Genomic DNA, 20,345 nt, shown 5'->3' with positions numbered 1-20,345 from the left:
ATTGGTGGCAGAGGTTACCACAACTCAGGTGCAACAGCTTGTAATTGGATTTGTTGAACCTCAAGAGGATCAGCTGGGCCCACTGCTTGAGTTTCTCAGAATGGCATCCCATCCCTCAGGCATGTCAACTGCTCCCCACAGATTGGTGTCATCTACAAACTTGCTGAGTGTGCACTCGATGCCCCTGTTGATGACACTGAGAAGATGTTAAAAAGAACCAGCCTCAGTACAGACCCCTGCAGGACACCACTCATCATCCAGCTCCATCTGGACATTGAGCCACTGACCACCACTCTCTGGATACAATCTCAGAACTACTTCCTCACCCATCAAATTCTTCCCAAGTTGGAAAGAAGGATGTTTTGGAAGACCTTGTCAAAGGCCTTTTACAGTCCAGACAGCTAACACCAGTGGCTCTTTCCTCGTCCACTGACTCAGTTATGCCATCAGAAAAAGCCATAAGGGTGGTCAGGCAGGACCTACCTTTAGTGAGGCCATGCTGATTATCCTATATAATATCCATCTCCTCCACGTGCCTTAGCATGGCTTCCAGGAGGATCTGCTCTGTGATCTTCCCTGGCACAGAGGTGAAGCTAACACGTTGGTATTTTCCTGGGTTATTCTTTCTTCTCCCCTTCTTAAAAATGGGTGTGACACTGCCTTTTTTTCAGCCACCTGGTGGACTGCACCTGAGCAGGTAATTAAGTGTTATGCTCCCACCAGTTTGTAAACCTTGGCACTCAGCTTTTTTCACGTGAAGTTTAGTCCTTTCCTTGACTAAGGGTTCTAGATTTCCCCCTTCTCGTAAACTAGAACATAAATGTACGTTGACCTAATGTACGTAGGGTGCTCCAAATGTAATTCCTACTCTTTATTTTCATGGAAGTCATAGATACAAACAGCACGCTAACACTGTTTGATAGCACAAATTCTCACCTACAGAACACTATTTTTCAACATAGTCCCCACAGTTAGCTATTCATTTTCCCCAGCACTGAACAAGAACCTGAATGCCACGCTTGTGAAAACTGCACCAGCCCCTGTGACCCGCTGTTGCCATTGCTGAAACGCACCGCCCACCATCTCCCTATGCTCACAGCCCTGTTAGGTCTCTGTAAACATTCAGTAAGCATCAATGGATGGTCAATGGATGGTCAATGGATACCATTTTTTTTTCCACATGGTGGAATCCAGTGACACACCTTGGCTTCACATGCATTTCCATGTCAGATGCTTCCATCCGTTGCACTGGAACAAAATGTAATAGAATACTGAGGGGAAGGTTCAACTTTCACTGCCATACCACCAATATCTGTCTCTGACATCATAGGCCAACAGGAAGGTTTACTTTGACAGCAGTCATACATCATCTCACTAATATCAGGATTACAAATTGCTGCTGGAGAAATTCAATAACCAGGATATTACTTTCATCAACTCCTTTGAGACTGAATTCAGCCGAGAGCCAAATGACCATTCTCCTCTTACCTGTATTTAAGGGAACCTAGAGCAGTTGGCCTTTCACAAGCTTTTATGCCTTAGGCTGAACTGTGCTTGCAGCTTTGATCACAAATTTCTGTTTTTCTGCTAGTCTTAAATGCAAGTGGTTGCTGTACAGGTACGTTGTTACCACCAGCAATATCTAGTTTGAAAACATAACATTCAGTTTAACTTCTCATTTAGAGCTGTTTCCTTATAAAGCTAGTCATAGCATTTGCGACCTCTTTCTTACTAAACAAACCCTATCCTTAAACTGTTATAAGCAAAAACTTTGCCACCTACTTAGTAAAATTAGCTAAAAATAAAGATGTGCAGCTTCCTAACAAATGATTTAAATCCATTTCACCAAAGCTTTATGGAGGAGCTGCTGTTAAATGCAACATTCTTGCTCTACAACTATTTACATCGGACTAATTACCATAAATTTGGGAAGGTTCATTTTCATACCTAAGTGAAGATGAGGAAAGTAATATCCTTTCTAAACAAGGAGCAAAACCTGTAGCTTAGCATTGTTTCACATACATGAAATAGCTCTTGAAGTAAAAAAGCTGATGCTTTTTAGCCCACAAGTGTTGGGGTATGTTAAGAGCTTCAGTTCTTTCTGCAGTGGTGGGCTTACTACAAGCTTTCTTTCCATTTCTACTTTCCTCAGTCCTGAATGATGTGTTTATATAGCAATCTTCTGAATTTGATTATTTAAAGTGTGTCAGTATTGTTCTATTTGCTTAACTCTACCTTCTTTGTTATATAATTGAGTGCCAGGAAGCCTTTTTCTTTTCAAGCCTAACTTCACTGTAACATGGGAATGCAGTGACCTGTACCACCCTCCTGGCTCAACTGTGGCATTCTGTTATGGGTCACGATCTCTCCTCAGCAATCCCTATGGACTTGAGGAAATCTTTAGCTACAGGATCTTTTTGCTTCCCTCACAGAGGAGCTGCAGATATACCAGAAGAATATATGTATTTCTACTGCACATACAGTAAAATACAGAAAAAATTGACTTCCTTAGATGCACATGTACACCAGTATTTTCAGAAAAAGGTAACTATACTACCACAGGGGGAAAGACACAGCTACTACTGACTGCAAGAGCTAGTTAGGCACATACATGTTTGAATGCTTGATCTGCTATATCTTTGTAGGCACTCAGCTGTGTATCAACTTAAAATTCCACACACAAAAAATACTCCATGTTATTCAAGTAGAGCTCTTCACCTTTATTCTTCTGATAGAATTCCATGACTGAAGCTTAGAGTTTTCATGCATCAATTAATTAAAAGCTTTGCCAAAAATAGAATTAATTCATTTAATTAAACAGTCATTCTCTTCAAAATAATTAGAGTAGTTTTCTGGGAGAAGTTCCAGTATGTAATGCCAGCTTTGTACAAAGAAACACTCTTAGTTTAATCCTGAATAGTAACTCTCAACTCCAGATCAAAATCAAGTATGAAACAATTTGTGTCCATGAACGATGCTATAGAATATGAGGACAATGTTAAGGAATAGCTTCAATAGTTGGATTTTATCACTAGGAAATGAGGCACTTAGTGTAACTATTATTACTTGTCACAAAGAAAGTAACATATGCAAACTTGCGTGTATGTATCATGACGACTACAGTACATCTTCCATAACTAAACATACATGCAGGTAGCGTGTTATAATTCAAGACTTATATTTAAAATAATTTAGATAAAAAAATAAATCTTAAAACATATTACTAAGTTGCAAAAATGGGGCTTACCATTAGTTACCAAAAGTCAAATTTGAATTTCTTACCTCCAGAAATTCCTTCCTGGAACCAACATGCATGACTGTAAGCAAGGAGAGGGCAGAAAGCTGCAAGGACAAAGAACCTCGAATGACTTCTTAATCTGACTGCAATAGTTCTCTGCTTGAACCCCATCAGCATAAAAAGCACAAAAGTTTAAGAAAAATCTTTAAAACAATTAGTATTGAGAGTGCAAAATGTCCAATATCAGCTTTGTGCATAGGGCCACACACTTTCCAGCAGTGATGGATGGCACCCAGTACCATCTACCTAATGAGATATACATCCAGCAGTCTGCTCTACAGATCTGATAAGATCTCTGCAAGTGACAGCCACCAGTGGCCTTATGCCAACCCCTCCTTGGAGTGGCTTCACACTGCTCCTGTTGAAAATCACACAGGATGCATCAGTTCAGCTCTACCACAATACCTGAAACAAACATAAAGCATCCAGTTTGTTCTGTATTTGCAAGCTACACTGCAGATGGCAAGAGCTTTATGTGCCAGCTTGAAAGTGATGGTGCTGTTAGCTGGAACAGGAGACTTAAAACCTGAGCCAAGTACTTGAAGTTATTAGCAGCAGAAGGATGTAAGTGGAATAGATTGTAGAACATTATGCATGGTTCTTCCCCCAGTAGGAAGGCACTGGATTTAACATGTATTATGTAGTGCTTTATTTACATTCTTTCCAACAGTGAAGACCACCCTGAACTGAATGCAGTGTTATCTTAACAGCACAACGAAGCCTGCTTTTCAGGAATGCAATAGCCCTGCTTCCATATTCTCATCTAATCTAGATCAAATCATTGCTAACATTAATCAACTTGCTTTTGCTGCTGCATTTCTACCCAGATTGACCTTATTTGCCTTTTACTAATTTGACATCAACTCAAAGATCTTAATAAAGAATTGCACTTCTCCCTGTTTTCTGGTAAACCCCAGAAGACATTTCACAAGACAAATAGTCAGTATTAAAACTGTATACAAAATAGAAATTGGTTTTCATTCAATCAAAATAATCTTCTATATCAATATCTGGATTCAGGAGATCTTCACCATAAGCTGAAAGGTCCATCTGATTTAAAATCAAGTTCTCAAAAGTTTCTTCCAAGTCTGTTTCACCGATCAGCACCGCTCCCATCATTCGTCCATTCTGCATCACCACTTTAACATACTCTTGTCCCTTGGTACATCTCAGCATTAGTTCATGGTCTAAACCCAAGCCTTGAGCATTGAATTTTCCCAAAACCACCACCTAGCAGAAGGAAAAAAGAAAAACCACTCATAAGAACATTGCAGTGGCTTTTAGTGTTTTCACCATTAACATTCTAAGCTTCAAAAGAGAAATGTAAACAGGGATTTGCCCCTAGAGTAAAAAGAAAGTCCGCCTTCTATTGGCTCTGGGAGCCACAGTGTAATTAAAAACCTTCACCTTGAAATATGACACACTAAAAGCAATAATGAGCTAATTCCCATGCTGAACTGTATTGAATTTCTTCATGAACAGAATCTTAACGAAATAAAATGGATACCTTTGTCCCTTTCAGTTTCAGCATTCAGCCAGCATGAACAGAGAAAATCTAAACTAATTATACAGAGAACACTGTTTCATCAATATTAAACCATCTGTTCAGCATTAGCAATTGAATATGAACAAGCAACGCGTGTTACTCAGTAATTTAGAAGAGAATACTTACCTTGTAATTGAAGAATTTTGTTACATGAGCAAACAATTCAAAGCAGAAATCCTGATCAATAGACTCTCCTGAAGCGTCTGCTGCCATGCATTTTGCTGCATACCATCCCATCTGCCTAGCTTGAGTCCACAGTCTCATCTGAAAAGAAGAAGGTACACGATACGTGTCAGTGTGCAATGAAGGCATACGGCGTATTTTCATCACAGTCAGAAAGATGAACAACTTGGCTTTCAGCCACATAGATAAAGTTATCTGTTATCAGCACGCCCAGGATTATCTACTAACTCAATGGTTTCCTGTTCAATAGCACTTTTCCTCACATCTAAGTAACTGTGTATTTTACTTTATAGATTCCTACTGAGCACACAACTGTAGCGTTTGTTTTACCTGGTGCCACACAGGGCTGGGTTCCCACGCCGCCGTGCAGATATCCCCAGCTGCATAGATGTCTGGCAGGGATGTGTGCATGTGTTTATCTACTTTAAGGCCTCCATCTTCACCTACAGCAAACTAAGGATTTGTACAGATCAGTATAGAAGAATAACAGTAATTTTAACTGAGTAATTTTCCTTTGTCTATCTTCGGTGGTCACCTCATTTGCTACTTCTTGATGGCAGGCTCTCCTTTAAAATTTCTGCTTAATCATTTGAAGATAGGGATTCATACTCAGCAAGATGCTCTTCTGGACTCCATTTAACAACAGAGAAAAGCTAATTCAGTGTAAACAACTTATGACTATTCAAGCTCATCTAATCTGACTCAATTAGAGAAGACTGATTAAAAGGCAGAAACACATTCAAACATTCCAATCTTAAGGCAACTTTGTTTTTAAGGGAATAAAACAGATTTCCCTGAAGAGTGTCAGAACAAAGTACTTTTTGCAATCGCTTACATAAACAGAATTACCATGCCATATTATAATGCAACCCAACCCCCTGCTGAACTTACCCTGAATCTTGCCAAACCCTTCAAATGAACAATAACAAAGTTAGCAAAAGTAGAATTTCTTACCAACCCACACTTTCTTCTCACTGTTTAAGAACAGAGCACTACTGCATTTCAGAATTCAGCATACCGGCCTTATTTTGAAATGCTGTACATCAATGTTTCACGTCAAGAGAAGCATAAACCATTTGAAAGAGCTCATCTTCTTGTACAAATAAAGAAGAAAAAAAACCACCAAAACCAAACAGCTCAAACTTCAAAGTAAATCAGTAAATACTTACATTATTGCTATCAAGAAATGGTTTCACATTTGGCACAACTCCAGTTGCACTGACAATGAAATTGCATCCATAAATTTTTCCATTAGTTAATTCCACATATACAGGCCACAGAACTGAAAAAGGGGAAAAATTTGCCCTGACAATATAACCAACAGAAGATACTTTAATAATGTCTTATTATAAGATGTGAAATGAAAATAATTTGAGATATCTGGTCGTAGGAAAAGGTATTTTCCAAATATAGAGATCACCTATAAAACCTTTTCATTTCATTTGGGACCAAAAAAAATGAGATCTGGAGCTGAGCCAGAATTCTCCCGAATCAAATCCTTTATCGAACCACCACAGGAACAAGTATTTTACACACAATATTTAGGTGACTCCGTTGAAAAATAAGTCTGTTTCATAGCATTTTGTAACGTAAATATATCCCATAAATCCTCAACGCCTACAAATGGGGCATTCAAGGCCAGGCTGGATGAGGCTTTGAGCAACCTGGTGTAGAGGAAGGTGTCCCTGCCTATAACAGGTGGTTGGAACTTGATGATCTTAAAGGTCCCTTCCAACCCAAACCATTCTATGATGCTACAAAAACTGCTAGAACACCATTTAATTTACAGAAATAAAGGTCTGTTCTTTCAAATCTGCATTTTCTTTAGTACAAAGCAATCAAGCTCAAACATGCTCCAACATTACTTCAGCATGCCTTCCTAATCAGCACCAGCACCCACTTTTTTTTTTTTTTTTCGGTCACACCTACCTTCATCTGGTTCTACATTCTTCCCCTCCTTAGGAAAAGCCAAGGAAGTCTGTTGCAGTTGTATATATTCTTGCTGTGAGTGTATTTTCTTCACTTCACATAGTATTTCAATATGTACTTTATGAGAAAACTAAAGAAAGATTGTCAAAATTTTTAATTAATTAGCAATATTATAGCAAATAATAGACTTTCATCCAAATTGAGGTGTTACTAAACAAAACAATAATTACCATCTATCCCATCCTATCACACAGCATATTAGCCAGCTACAGATCACAGCCTGGATAGGTGACTGGTCCGTTACCTTGGGAATGCAAGTAATCTGCCTCTACCTTCTGCATGTAGCTAGAAGAAACATCTTTGTGAGAAACTGCTCTGCAGCTGTAAAGGTCTGCTTGCTTTCTGTGAACAACCTTGTTCATTCTGATACACAGTGCTTTACTGTCTCCTGCTGTTATATACATAGCCACAGTACTAAGGGAGTTAAGTGACCAGTAGCAGCCTGCTGGTGAGATGTTATCTGCTGGGGTAACCCCAGGGAGACACTCTACTGGCCAGCTGCCCCCCATTGATCTTAGTACCTCTACTAAATAGATGAATATTAGCTTGCCTCTGCATATTTTATTTCGGATCAGGAAACCTTACACAGAAGTACTGATGCTTTTGCATTGCAAGAGGGAAATACAGAACTTAACAGAACAGAAGAAAAAAATCTGTTACAATCAGAAAGATCACAGTGGAAGGGTGACATAGGAGTGTAGTAACAAAGGGTCTGGCGTAAATGGAATGGTGTTACAAAGGAAAAGGAAAGATGCTCACACGTCTCTGAAGATCTAGGATCACAGGGAAAACTCCACAAGGAAGGAATCTCTAGAAAGAGATCCTTCCCCATGGCAGTCAGCCCTTAAATGGGGTCTAAGAGAGATGCAGTCAGGCTCTACCCCTTCCAGTCACACAGCTGAATTGCTGTGCTCCCAGGGCTGAGTCCTTTCCCCAGGTGACCAATTGGAGGTTCAGATTATAACACAACAGTTACCTTACACTGCCTTGCAGAATTTTAAGTCCTTCCACTTTCTATCATAATTTATGATAAAGATAATAACCCTATACCCCTGTACAAGTTATACTGTCCTATTTTTCACATAGGAAAATATATCTGAAGCAGCTAGAAGTTAGAGAGTGGACGTATTACTGCTTCTGTTTAATGCTAAGATTGACACCAGTCCTGGAGAGGTGTGCAAACCATCATTTATGTTTCAATCTGAATAGAAAATTGATGAAACCATGTCATGGATCTGATTTGCCACCTCCCTCTTGAAAAAGAAAACAATTGGACTTCTGTTAACACATTTTTCTCTGTAATTCTGATAAGTGAACCAGTTCAAACACATTTCATTTTTCTCATCCTAATACTCCTAAAAGTTACATTTCATCATCATAAGTTCTGTAATGCTATCACTATAAAACAACAATTAAACAAATGCAAGCAAGATCACAAACATACCTCTTTGGTTCCTTTCAGCTGTAGGCCTTCATGCCAGTCAGGGCCTAAAGCACTGCCCAGTTTGTCAGATGCGGCCCTTTCTTTCTTCTCACTTCCTGATGACAGAGAGATGGAGAATATCAGATTTAGCATACATACTTCACTGCCTGCAGAATTCAGACCAACGATTATGAATCAAGAGGAATACGATCTGGTTACAAAAAGAGGGGGAGAAACGTGTAACAAACCAGGTAAGGTAATGCAAAATCCCAAACATCATTGATTTGCAGACAAATCATAGAATCACAGAATGGCCTGGGTTGAAAAGGACCACAATGATCACCTAGTTTCAACCCCCTGCTATGTGCAGGGTCGCCAACCACCAGACCAGGCTGCCCAGAGCCACATCCAGCCTGGCCTTGAATGCCTCCAGGGATGGGGCATCCAGAGCCTCCTTGGGCAACCTGTTCCAGTGTGTCACCACCCTCTGAGTGAAAAACTTCCTCCTAATATGTAAATAATATCTAAATCAGACCCCAAACAACTACTTATCACCTTTCAGTGTTATGCCTTTTATTACTGCACTTGCCTCTGAAACAACCATGCCACTGCTTGGCATCAGAATGGGCTCTTAAGAGCTAGACAGACTGCAATAGCTTATAATAGTAAACCATACTTAGAGCCTGCTAAATTAACTGCTTTCAGGGCTATTTTTAATATTAAATGCTGCTGAAGTGCTAGGGGACTGAAACACAATACCTTCCATTGTATACTTGGTTCTTTTACATTCAATTGGAGTCTCTTGTTTTTCAGCAGTCAGTTTTGGAATAAGAAATTCAGCTGCTCCTGCATCAAAAAAAGTGTTTCCAATGGCTTTGTCTTTGATAGCCCAGATTACTTCGCAGCCTTCAATTTCATACCTGTGGGCATTTAAACAATGGATAAAATTAGACAGTACTCAAAAAAGGATCTATGACTCTCAATAACACAACAAAAGTCTGCAAGGTTCTATTCCAGAAGCTAGAAATAAGGACCAAGACTTCCAAACCTATCAAATTCACTACAGCCTTTTATATATTTGCATGAGGAAGCCACAAAAGAAAGAAGAGACACCTTTTTTCTTCTACTTTCTCATGACTACAAACTCAACTGTTGTTATGGCAGGAGGGAAAGGGAGATCAAGTCTGTAGTAATAATGCTTAGTATTTCCTGTTCCTCACAATGAAAAAAATCAGTCATTTTGTCCAAACTGCCCACTGCTGACAACTGGTATTTGGAACTGTTCCTGTCCATCAAAGATGCTATCAGATGGAACACAGACTGCAATGCAGAGGACAATTTACAGAACCATAGCATCATGTAGGTTGGAAAACCTTCAAGATCATCAAGTCCAACCAGCATCAAGTTTGTATCTGCCCAATTTAAAAACCAGTTCCCTACAATGCAAAACAAGACTATATAATTGTATAATATAAATGGTTTCACGATCTATCAGACTGTATGACCACACAGCTCAGTATCTTCCCTACAACAAAAGCCTTATCAGACAGTTCAGAAGCTCTATCAACTTAAATCAGGCTGGCTGCAAGAACAGCTCTTTCATTGTTACATCTCCTATCTCTAGAAGATAGAGAAGTTTTGTAACATAAATATCACTGTTAATAGCATAAACAGAAATCTGTTGGTACCAAATTAGAAAAATGCTGTATATTCTTCATTTCTGTATTTCAAAGCCTCTTATAAAGCTGTCTGAATTTTGTGTGACAATACCCTTCACTGTGTGGTGAAAAACAATTCTTAAGGCATTTAGTAGAAAAATTGATTAAGAGCTATAATTTTATAAGTCAACCTTCTTCCAAACTCATGCACACAAGATTGAGCATCAAACTATTAAAGATTTTATCTGCATATGTAAATTTATAACTTAATTGTTGACTTACACTAATTCAAGTGCAATCCCACCATTACCAACCACTACTATTCTCTCAGCTCGAGCCAAATTCTTCTGAAAAGCCTGTGTCAGAAAAGAAAACAACTGAACGAATACTGATAAAATATATCCTTTCCAATACTTTCTCTCAGTGATTTTAGTTTCATTTTCTCAAACTACTGATAAAAGTTTACTTAGGCTAAGAATCTGTTAAATGAAACCCAGGAAGTTCTATCACATTAAGGGATGAAATTATTTCTGCAGCATTCTAAGTCTCAAGCTGAGCCAGGAGAATGTTAAGTAATTACATTTAAGCCCAACTGACAGAACCCATAATAGAATCCATAAAAACTTTATGTCCCAGAGACCGCTAGCATTTTATTATCTCTTAATCAAATTTTATCACAGTTTGTATAATTTTCAAGGTAATTTTTGCAACATTAAGAGAGCAAAGATGCAGACATTTTGGAAAGTAAGAATTCCTGACTGGAATTCAGGAACAAAATAAATGATCTGTAGAAAATCTGAGAAGTGATTTTTATTTGCCCCAAAAATTTTTAGAAAGAAATAAGTCTCCAAATCCAGTCTTAGTGGTGAGAGAAATAAAAGAAATACAAGCCAATGCAACTCCTATTTTTAGTTCTCCATTTTGTAACCTCAGGTAAAGTTTTAATATCCAAAACAAACAGCAACACACAAAAACATCTTGTAGTCCGCATCCTGCATTACAATAGCAATTCTTTTCTGTACAACCAGAAGTCCACCCATGGTTGCTTCTCAGTATGAAGCAGCCCTTCACACAATGTACTGATGCACCTTTTCAGGGAAGTTCCTACTTCCTGTCTGCATTTTCAGGTTGGCTTCTGCCCAGAGAGCAAAAGATTCTGGACTCTTCTGTTAGAAACCCAATCCATGAACCATTTATAAACTTAATAAATTTAGTCACTAATTATTTAATGTTTCTGAAGGCGTTCTCTGCTACTGAAAACGTTCTATTTAAGGACATAAAGTAACAAACAGCATTTGATGTTCCTCTGTTTCACCCTGCAACCATTTTTAGCTACCCCCATCAGAAAGATGAATATATTACACACATACAAGTCCAAAGTGCATTTACCTGTGCGCTGTCAGTATCCCGAATTCCTAACACATATGGGTTTCCTTCAAAAATTAATTTAGGTTTTGCTCCAGCACACAGGCAAAGTTTCTCATACATATATTCTCTCCCATCTTCAGTGAAAATTTTCTGTGAAAATTAAGAGGAAAAGAGAAATAATTGGAGACATATAAAACAACACTGGCTTCTTTTTTTCTTGATGTCACAGTTTTTTGCAGGTATTTAAAGGTTGCACTGGCTTCTTAAAAACAAGCAAGCTTTCACTCTCTCATTATGAACTATTTCATTCGTGTTACACTCACCATAGACTTACAGGTCTAAATATGTGATATGGTATAACTGATGAAATGGAACACGTACACTTAAAAACAGATGAAATCTAAATATTACCTCTTGGTGGCACCCTGTACTCATCATCTGTGTTGAAAGAATCAGTTTGCTCTCCGTTAGCGTCCCCCCACCCCAGCAACAGATGTAGACCTGTGACTACTCTATATTAGCAATTAAGAATCCCACTCATAACACTTCTAGATAGTAGTAAGATAGCTGTAAGAGCAAAGCACTGGTCAATCCAGATCTTTGGTTTTATTAGGAAAAAATAAGTACGGCTTTATGACACCAACACATCTTTGGGTCTTTTATGATTTTTAATAAATGAATAATCACACACACAATTGGAGACTGACACTAAACTCTTTGACTTCTCTTACCTTAAATAACTGCAGACTTGTATTAACTGGGTGCTACCCAGAATAAAGTTTAGAAAGATTACAAACTTAGTTCTTTGCTGAAGACAAAGGCTAGGTGCTAAACAAGCTACATCACTCTGCAACAAAGTCACATTAAATTTAAAGTATTGTTTGATGCTTTCCAAACTAGAAGCCAAATAGTTGACAGTGGTTTCACACAAAGGGAGGTTTTAAAGATTTTGAGATAACAGAGGAAAAAGATCCTTCAAAATCCATATACATGAGCTACTGGAATCCACTTAGACTAAACTAAAACCATACAGTGGTGAAGCTACAAGTCAACAGTTCAGGTCACAATATAAGCAGCCTTACAATCTAATTGAAGTCACAGCTCTACAGCTTAAAATGAGCAAGAACAATTTGAGACCTGAACATGAATTTCTAATAATCATTGAATTAAAACAAAGCAAGCACATCAAGCTGACTTGGACAGTAAAGAGGACATGTATGTATGGTGCACTGCTCCTGCCTGCAACGTTTCTTTTGTTAAAAAGAACAAAGGAAAGGTAGAAATGGTGCTCCTTTGAGAATTAGTTTTTTATCATAAAGTTGTTAAAATTTTGGCCTTTGTAGCAAAAAGTTGTAATTCAGGAATCACAAAGACACACACTTAAGGGCTTTTCTTATTTTTTTCTTTTTTACTTTTCTGACACCTACACTGATAAGCTACATAGGTTTAATTGACTGTTTTTCCTCCTGTTCCAACCAGGTATTCAATGCCACAAATCCAAGGTATCAAAAATATGAATCAAAAGGGCATAGTTTGTTGATTAACAACTAAATTTTGATCTATAATCGTTTAACAAGCAGCCACAGTCTACTAGAACACCACTATAAATATCTATTAAATGAAGGAGTTTATAATGTGATGAAAAGTGCAGTGATAATAGCAGGCTAGCAAAGTCTTCAGCTGCAGCAAATAAGGACAAGCCCAAATGCAGCAACTGTGGACACAAAAACAAAGGAAAAAAAGCTGCTTATCTTTGGGATGCCTCAAGCAGGCAGGGATCTCCAGTAAGAGACCCTTACTTTCACTTCCAACCCTTAAATGAGGTCTGGGAAGGGATGGATCCTGGCTCCACCTCTTCCAGTCACTCAGGTGCACTGCATCCACCTGAGCTCCCCTGGGTTGGCCCTGCCTTCCCACCAGGTGCTCAAACACTGGTTCAAGCTGTGACTTCACATTTCTGCTACAGAAGTATTCTCTTGTAATTTTTGGTAAATTTCATTTTAATAACCAGAATGTTGTGAACAGAATTTCATGCCAAAATCACTCAACGGTTTCTCAGATTTTTTTTTTTTTACCTCCAAAAAACATGGTAAGTTAAAAAGAGAAAACATTATCTTACATGCTCATCACTTTTCAATTGTTTTACAGCAGAGTGGATAACTTTAATATTGGGATATCGTTGTTCTAACAGAGAACTTGGTTGCTCTTCCACATCAAATTCCTCAAGTGTTTTTGAGACCTGGAAGAAACAGAAGGAGATTTAAAAATATGAATAACTATCTATCAGCAGCACATGTAGTCACTATCAGATATTTCAGAGACCGGTGAAAAAACAAACAAACAAACAAAACAAACAACAGAACTTGGAAGACAGCCAAATAAGTTATGTTGAACTGAGGTTTGTTCCAGAAGGAAATAGCTGCATAGGAACCTTCAGGCCCTCTACTTTGTAGGGTATACAAACAGTCTGGTGCACAGATAGGAACTGGACCTCTGCGATTCAAAGAGAACTTAAGGTATACATGTCCAAAACTTAGACGCTGCTGCCTTCAAATAGTGTTTAGTTATTCCCTTACTCTTCACTTGCCAAAACTTCTGCTGATATGAATTACAGACTTTACATCTCTGCAATATGTAAATGTCTGTCCTGGATACCCACCAGAGTCAGCATTCTGAAACCCGGAATCATAGAATGGTTTGGGTTGGAAGGAACCTTTATGATCATCTGGTTCCAATCCCCTGCTATAGGCAGGGACACCTCCCCCTAGACCAGGTTGCTCAAAGCCCCATCCAGCCTGGTCTTCAGTGCTTCCTGGGAGAGGGCATTCACAACCACAATGGGCAACCCATTCCACTGTCTCTCCACCTTCACAGTAAATAATTTTTTCCTAATATCTAATCTAAATCTACCCTCTTCCATTTTAAAGTCATTTTCCTTCATCCTGTTGCTACATGCCCTTAAAAAAGGACCCTCCCCAGCTTTCCTGTAGGCCCCCTTCATGTAATGGAAGGCTGCTATAAAGTCTCCCAGAGCCTTCTCTTTTCCTGGCTGAAGAGCCCCAGCTCCTTCAGCCTGTCCTTATAGGGGAGGTGCTCCAGCCCTCTGATCATCCTCACAGTCCTCCTCTGGACCCACTCCAACGGGTCTTTTTGTGTTGGAGGTCCCAGAACTGACACAGTACTCCAGGTGGGGTCTCATGAGAGCAGAGTAGAGGGGCAGAATCCCCTCCCTCGACCTGCTGGTCACACTTCTCTTGATGCAACCCAGGATACGGTTGGCCTTCTGGGCTGCAAGCGCACACTGCTGGCTCATGTTGAATCTTTCATCAACTGACACTCACACATCCTTCACCTAAGGGCTGCTCTCAAGCCATTCTCTGCCCAATTTGTATCTGTGCTTGAGATTCATTAGTTGGGTGTTACCTTGCATTCTCACAAAGAGCCTTCAGATGCTGGCAGCCAGTTACAGCTACTAAAAGCAAAAACTTTTGTTTAAATCTCTATGCCTTATTTTCCCCCTTCAGAAATTTAAATATAAGCATTAATACATCAGGAAAACTGATTCTGAGACCTGCAGACCTAAAAGAAATAAAAACTTTTTTTACTCGTCCTAAGATATACCTGTATACCTGTACTATGATATATTTTTATTATGAACCATTTCTCAGAAAAACACAAATACCAAGCAGAAGGCCGGTAACTTTCCCCAAGTGGTAAAACTTAACTTCCTATGGACTAGCTTAAGTAGCTTGAAGCTTTGCATCCTGAATTCTGGGCAATCCAAGCCCAACTCTTCCCATGACCTACTGAAAAATCCGTTCCCAAGTGGTGGGAAAAAGAGCAGTGCCTTGTAAGATCTGAGTACCTCTGGCTAATGAACCTACAAGCCAGAAATCTGAACTTGAGTATGGAATTATTTTATTTTTAAAAATAGCAGCAAAGAATCACCAGCTACTGGAAGATGAAATTGAGCACAGTTTCACAGAAGGATAATCCTTTCCTGTTACATGCCAGAAGCCTCATTCCGCCTGACATTCTAACATACTCCTACTATCAGAACGGTGGGGAATCTGAGATCCACTAGCAAGACTAAATTTCTTAAATAATTTATTCCAAAGATACCATTTTGGAGCTTAAGATGGAGCATTCCCATTAGCAAAGTAGTGAAATGATGCTTCAGTAGAAATGTATTAAACGCTTAAATCATATAAGTACCCAATTTAATCTTTGGTCATTTACTAATATTGTGAATATATTCACTGAGAACTTAGTAATGATTATGAAACACTACAAAACAACACACAGTCATAAGCACTTTCAAGATTAGACTCTAAGGTTATCTGTGCAAGTACACACTTCTGAAGATGTCTTACTCTAACAAAAATGAAAGCTTTCTTACCTGTTTGAAATTTGTTACAGCTTTTATAACTGGAGAAGCTGTCACTAACAAAATGTCTTCTGACGGGAAGTCCAGGGCCAGCTTGTAAAGAAACAGAAAATATGATGAGCAAGTAGTCATCAACAGAATTTGAATTAAACACAATAACATTACTGGAGTAAAGTAATATACATTACTACATTACGTAAATCTGGATCAGGTAAACACTGTTTCAAGGCTATGGAAGAATAATACAGGACATAACTGAAATGAATCAAATTGGGAAAGCCAAGATTTATGTCATACAACTTTAACAACTGCAGCCATTGTAAGAAAGACTACTCAAAAGAATATTTTCACTGTATTCTTAAGGCTGACTGTTGGAAGAATCTGATCACACAATTTATGGAGATTCCCTGCATTTTTGTTACAATTTTTAACAGAATTCATTTTGACAGAGGAAATACTGATTCCTATTGGTTAATTTAAATGTAATTTAGTAAACTGATAAGTGGATCATCTTCAGAATGCTGTTAAGCAGTACAGTACAAGACTCTTACAGGCTGCAAGCAACGGAAGAATTTCCACCTTAAGTGCTGCATTGCTCAGCCACAGTAGAACCCAAGTTCTTTATCAACAGTATCCTACCGATGAACAAGATGGGGGTTGTAAAAACTATCAGGAAGCATGTTCTGTCTTATACATGACCAACTGAGCATTTATGATGGTACTTCAGATGGGAAGAACCTGAAGGTCAAAGTACCAAGACTTTGGTTTAAGGAAGATCTCCCTTAAACAGCTACACTTCTGGCATAAAGTACAAATGCATTTAATGAGGATATGTGCAAAATGTCATGTAATACATCCTTTATAAATTTAACCTTAAAAAAAAAAAAGAAAAAGGTGTTCAGTAAGGCTGTTTTAAATGTACTTGAAAATTACCTGACTGTGCATTTTTTTTTTTTAAGTTAGAGCTGAAGCAATGGTTGCTCTCAGAGAGCAGCCTGAGAAGCCTGAAGTGCACATCCAAAATGCAGTATGATGGACAAGATGTTTATTCCAGGGAATTCTAGCCTTAGTCTCAAGACTGACAAAGATTGTATTCAATGTTTCTGATTTATTATTTCATGCATGCCAGCAGCTACACATGTAGAGCACAGCAGAGAAATTTCTCCAGAACACACGAGGCTATTTTTGATAGGGTTAATGAATACACTAATATGGCTATGAAGGTGCTGCTCTCTGAGAAGACCCTTTCCAGACATGTACAGAAAACACTGTACATGAGGATGGAATAACATGTGGTGCTCAGTGAAAACTTGCACTGAATCTCAACCCTTGCAATACTGCCTGGAAGACGGAGATTGTCCTAAAAGTCTGTATGAGAAAGCATCAGGGTTGTTGTAGCTTCTTCACTGTCAGAGGGATGGAGTACAGGAACAGGCTGCTCAGAGAGGCTGTGGAGTGTCCTTGTCCGGAGATATTCAACACCTGTCTGGACACCTACCTGTGCAACCTCCTGCAGGGATGAGCTTTAGCATGGGGTTGGACCTGATAATCTCTAGAGATCCCTTCCAACCCCAGCAACTCTGTGATTCTGTGAATTAAAACACATGCTATTAGACTGCTAATACTCATTCCAACTGTGTTTCCTGTGCTGCTGGGAAATAGAATCACAGAATGGCTTGTGTTGGAAACGATCTCAAAGATCATCAAGTTCCATCTCCTCGCTGCGGGAAGAATGAGAAAAAGCAGCAAGTCTCAGTCACTGTGTAAGAACCTTTTTCAACCAATGAAAAAGAGGCACTCGCTGTGAGATTTGGAAGAAAATATCAGAAAGCAATAAATTTTGGTCTCTTTTAAAGCAATCTTAAAGATCATAAACGTTAATTGTGAAACGGGGCCATAGCAACTACATATAGTTCTATTTCAGGCAGATAGTCTCCTGGAATATTAAATAGAGACCCAAATCCCCTCTCGCCGCTGACCGCAACGAACGCACGGACCGCCAGACGGCGGGGGGCGCGCATGCGCCCGGCGGGCAGCAGCCCCACAGCCCGTACCTTCTCGGCGCAGGTAACTCCGGCGATGCCTCCGCCCACCACCACAAAGCGGCTCCGCGGGACGCCGAAGACTACCGCCATTTTCCCGCCTTTCCCGAGAACGCCAGGGAGGGAGAAAAGCACTGCCGCTTCCTCGCCCAGACGCGGAAGGCGGCGGCGGCGCTCTGCCTACGGTGTGCGGTAGCACCCAAACTTCCTCAGCTGGCGCAGGTCGGCCCTGGCTTCCGCTCTTGGCCGGACTTTGTTGGCGGGACGTAGAGAGTAGAGGGCCAGCAATTAAGACAAAGAGTAAAAAACAAAACAAACGAACAAACACCCAAGCCTCTCTACATTTTTTAACCGGAAAGCAGGAAATTGAAGATGTGAGACTTTGGGTGGAGAGTTATTAAAGTTAGGGTAGTATGGTTAGGTCGTGGTTGGACTCGATGATCTTTAAGGTCTTTTCCAACCTGAGTGATTCTATGATTCTTTTGTAGGTTACCTCCAGTGGCATCTCAAAGGCAGGACATTACCTCAATGCTCTCAGACACGTGGTCTGATTTTTGAGTGCTCCCCTGTGGAGGCTGGAGTTGACTCAGTGATCCTTATGGGCTCCTCCCAGCTCAGAATATTCTGCGATTCTTTAATTCTGTGTACTTCTCAGGGATAGGAAAGAAAGCATAACAAGCAGTTAGAGAGCTATTTAGCATTTCTGAGGCGCTTATGTCCCCGTATAGGACATAATAGAGGCCAACCAGTCCTCTATTCAAACATGCAGCAGTGCTGCAGTGTATGGTGCTTCCTGTGCAGGCATCCACTGCTGCTCAGAAAGGAGACAGCTAGAAGGGGTCTGCAGGGGGCTGGTGGGGGAGAACTTGCAGTTTGCTCTCTGGAGATCAGAGCAGCTGACTTTGGTTTTCTTTGATTTTTTTTTTAATTTTATTTTTGGTCAGGTAAACTGCCCAGCAATGCCAATTGTTGTGTATGATTTACTTAAAATGAATTCAAGCTTATCCAGTTTATCTTGGACTTTTCAGCATATAAGTCTGTTTTTCATTTTAATACAAATTTTCAATACTTATTTTTTTTCCCTCTTGGAAGAAAAGATGAGACTACTAATTGTGTACACCACAGAAGTGACACTGTTTCAAAGCTGCGGCCTTTTCAGGCATTCTGTTTCTATTGGGACATCAATCAGTCCTCCAAACAGTGACTTCCTCATGGTAGTTAGTTACAAATACTTTCATTTTGTCTTTTTAAAAAAGATACTTTTACGTAGCACTGGAGGTAATTTCATAGTCCAGACAATTGCTGACCATTTTGGTCACAAACTAGATTTTGTTCTCTGAATACATCCCATTCCACTATAAATTACTTGAGTAAATGACCTGACCCAAACAGTGCAAAAAAAGATTGGACAGACTTGCGTCATCAAGTAAAAGAATACCCTCCAAGGATTTCATTTCCAGTTTATGATAAATGACAAGATAACTCATTTTACTTAGGGCGTTTGCTTGAGCAAACTAAGAAAAGTTATTGCTTCCATTAAAGAAAAAATGTAAAAAGCTATTTCAGACAATGAGGCAAAATAGGACTGGAAAGATTTGTTCACAATTAGTGAACAAAGTCCTTAGTTCCTTACTGACAGAACAGGGATGTTAAATGCAGAAAACTTTTTGAGATGTGTTAGTATTTAATTTATATAGGGAATACAATGAATTTGTCTTTAGTACCAGTAACATATTGCAAATGCATTCATGTGACTTTTTGCCAAGCTTCTTAGTGCGTATGTGTAAGAGGAGTAGCAGAGGATGTAATACCATGCAAGTAGATGACTGCTATTAAGCAGGTTTTATTATTTGTTAAACTAGGATTCATAATATTCTGAGGAGTCACTGTGCACCCATCACATGCCCATGTCACTGCCTTCACAAAGAATGGCTGCACTTGGAAGGAACCTCCGGGTCCATCTGATCCAAACCGCTGCTCAAGAAAGGTCACCAAGAGCAAGTTGCTCAGAATCATGTCCAGACAGCTTCTAAAGGTCTCAAATGATATGACTCCACAGCCTCTCTGAACAACCTGTGCCAGTGCTCCATCACTCACATAGCACAGAAATGTTTTCTGGGGTTCAAAGCGAATCTTCTGCATTCCAGCTTGTGCTCTCCCTTCAGGTGTTTAACACATCCATGATATCTCCCCTGAGCCATCTCTTCTCTTGGCTGAAGTTCCAAATCTCTCAGCCTTCCTTTATGGATGAGATGCACCTCTTAATCATCTTCATTGCCCTTTGTTGGACTCTTCCCGGAGTGTTCATGTCTTTGTTGTGCTGGGGTGCCCAAAACTGGCCGCAAGACTCTGGATAGTTTCACCAGTGTTGGAAGGGAAGGATCACTTCCCTTAATCTGCTGGCAATACTTTGCATAATGCAGCTTCAAATACCTTTAGTCTTCTTTGTGG

At 39.5% G+C, this 20,345-nt stretch overlaps 1 protein-coding gene across 1 annotated transcript; it reads right to left on the bottom strand.

Annotated features, from left to right (window-relative positions):
- Positions 1 to 2,699: 2,699 nt before the first annotated feature.
- On the bottom strand, positions 2,700 to 18,081 carry PYROXD1 (pyridine nucleotide-disulphide oxidoreductase domain 1). The gene is made up of 12 exons (XM_003202521.4): positions 17,907 to 18,081; positions 15,865 to 15,945; positions 13,585 to 13,704; positions 11,487 to 11,615; positions 10,380 to 10,453; positions 9,199 to 9,359; positions 8,461 to 8,555; positions 6,957 to 7,086; positions 6,197 to 6,309; positions 5,358 to 5,480; positions 4,971 to 5,108; positions 2,700 to 4,528 (listed from the first exon to the last, which is right to left on the bottom strand). Exons 1-12 carry the CDS (start codon positions 17,985 to 17,987, stop codon positions 4,280 to 4,282), a joined length of 1,494 nt encoding a protein of 497 aa, XP_003202569.1. The 5' UTR covers positions 17,988 to 18,081; the 3' UTR covers positions 2,700 to 4,279.
- Positions 18,082 to 20,345: the final 2,264 nt, after the last annotated feature.

The sequence above is a fragment of the Meleagris gallopavo genome, chromosome 1, assembly GCF_000146605.3.
Source record: "Meleagris gallopavo isolate NT-WF06-2002-E0010 breed Aviagen turkey brand Nicholas breeding stock chromosome 1, Turkey_5.1, whole genome shotgun sequence".
In the NCBI taxonomy this organism is placed as follows: Eukaryota; Metazoa; Chordata; class Aves; order Galliformes; family Phasianidae; genus Meleagris; species Meleagris gallopavo.
The sequence above is the reverse complement of the archived record's forward strand: the minus strand, read 5'-3'. Positions and strand labels throughout refer to the sequence as shown.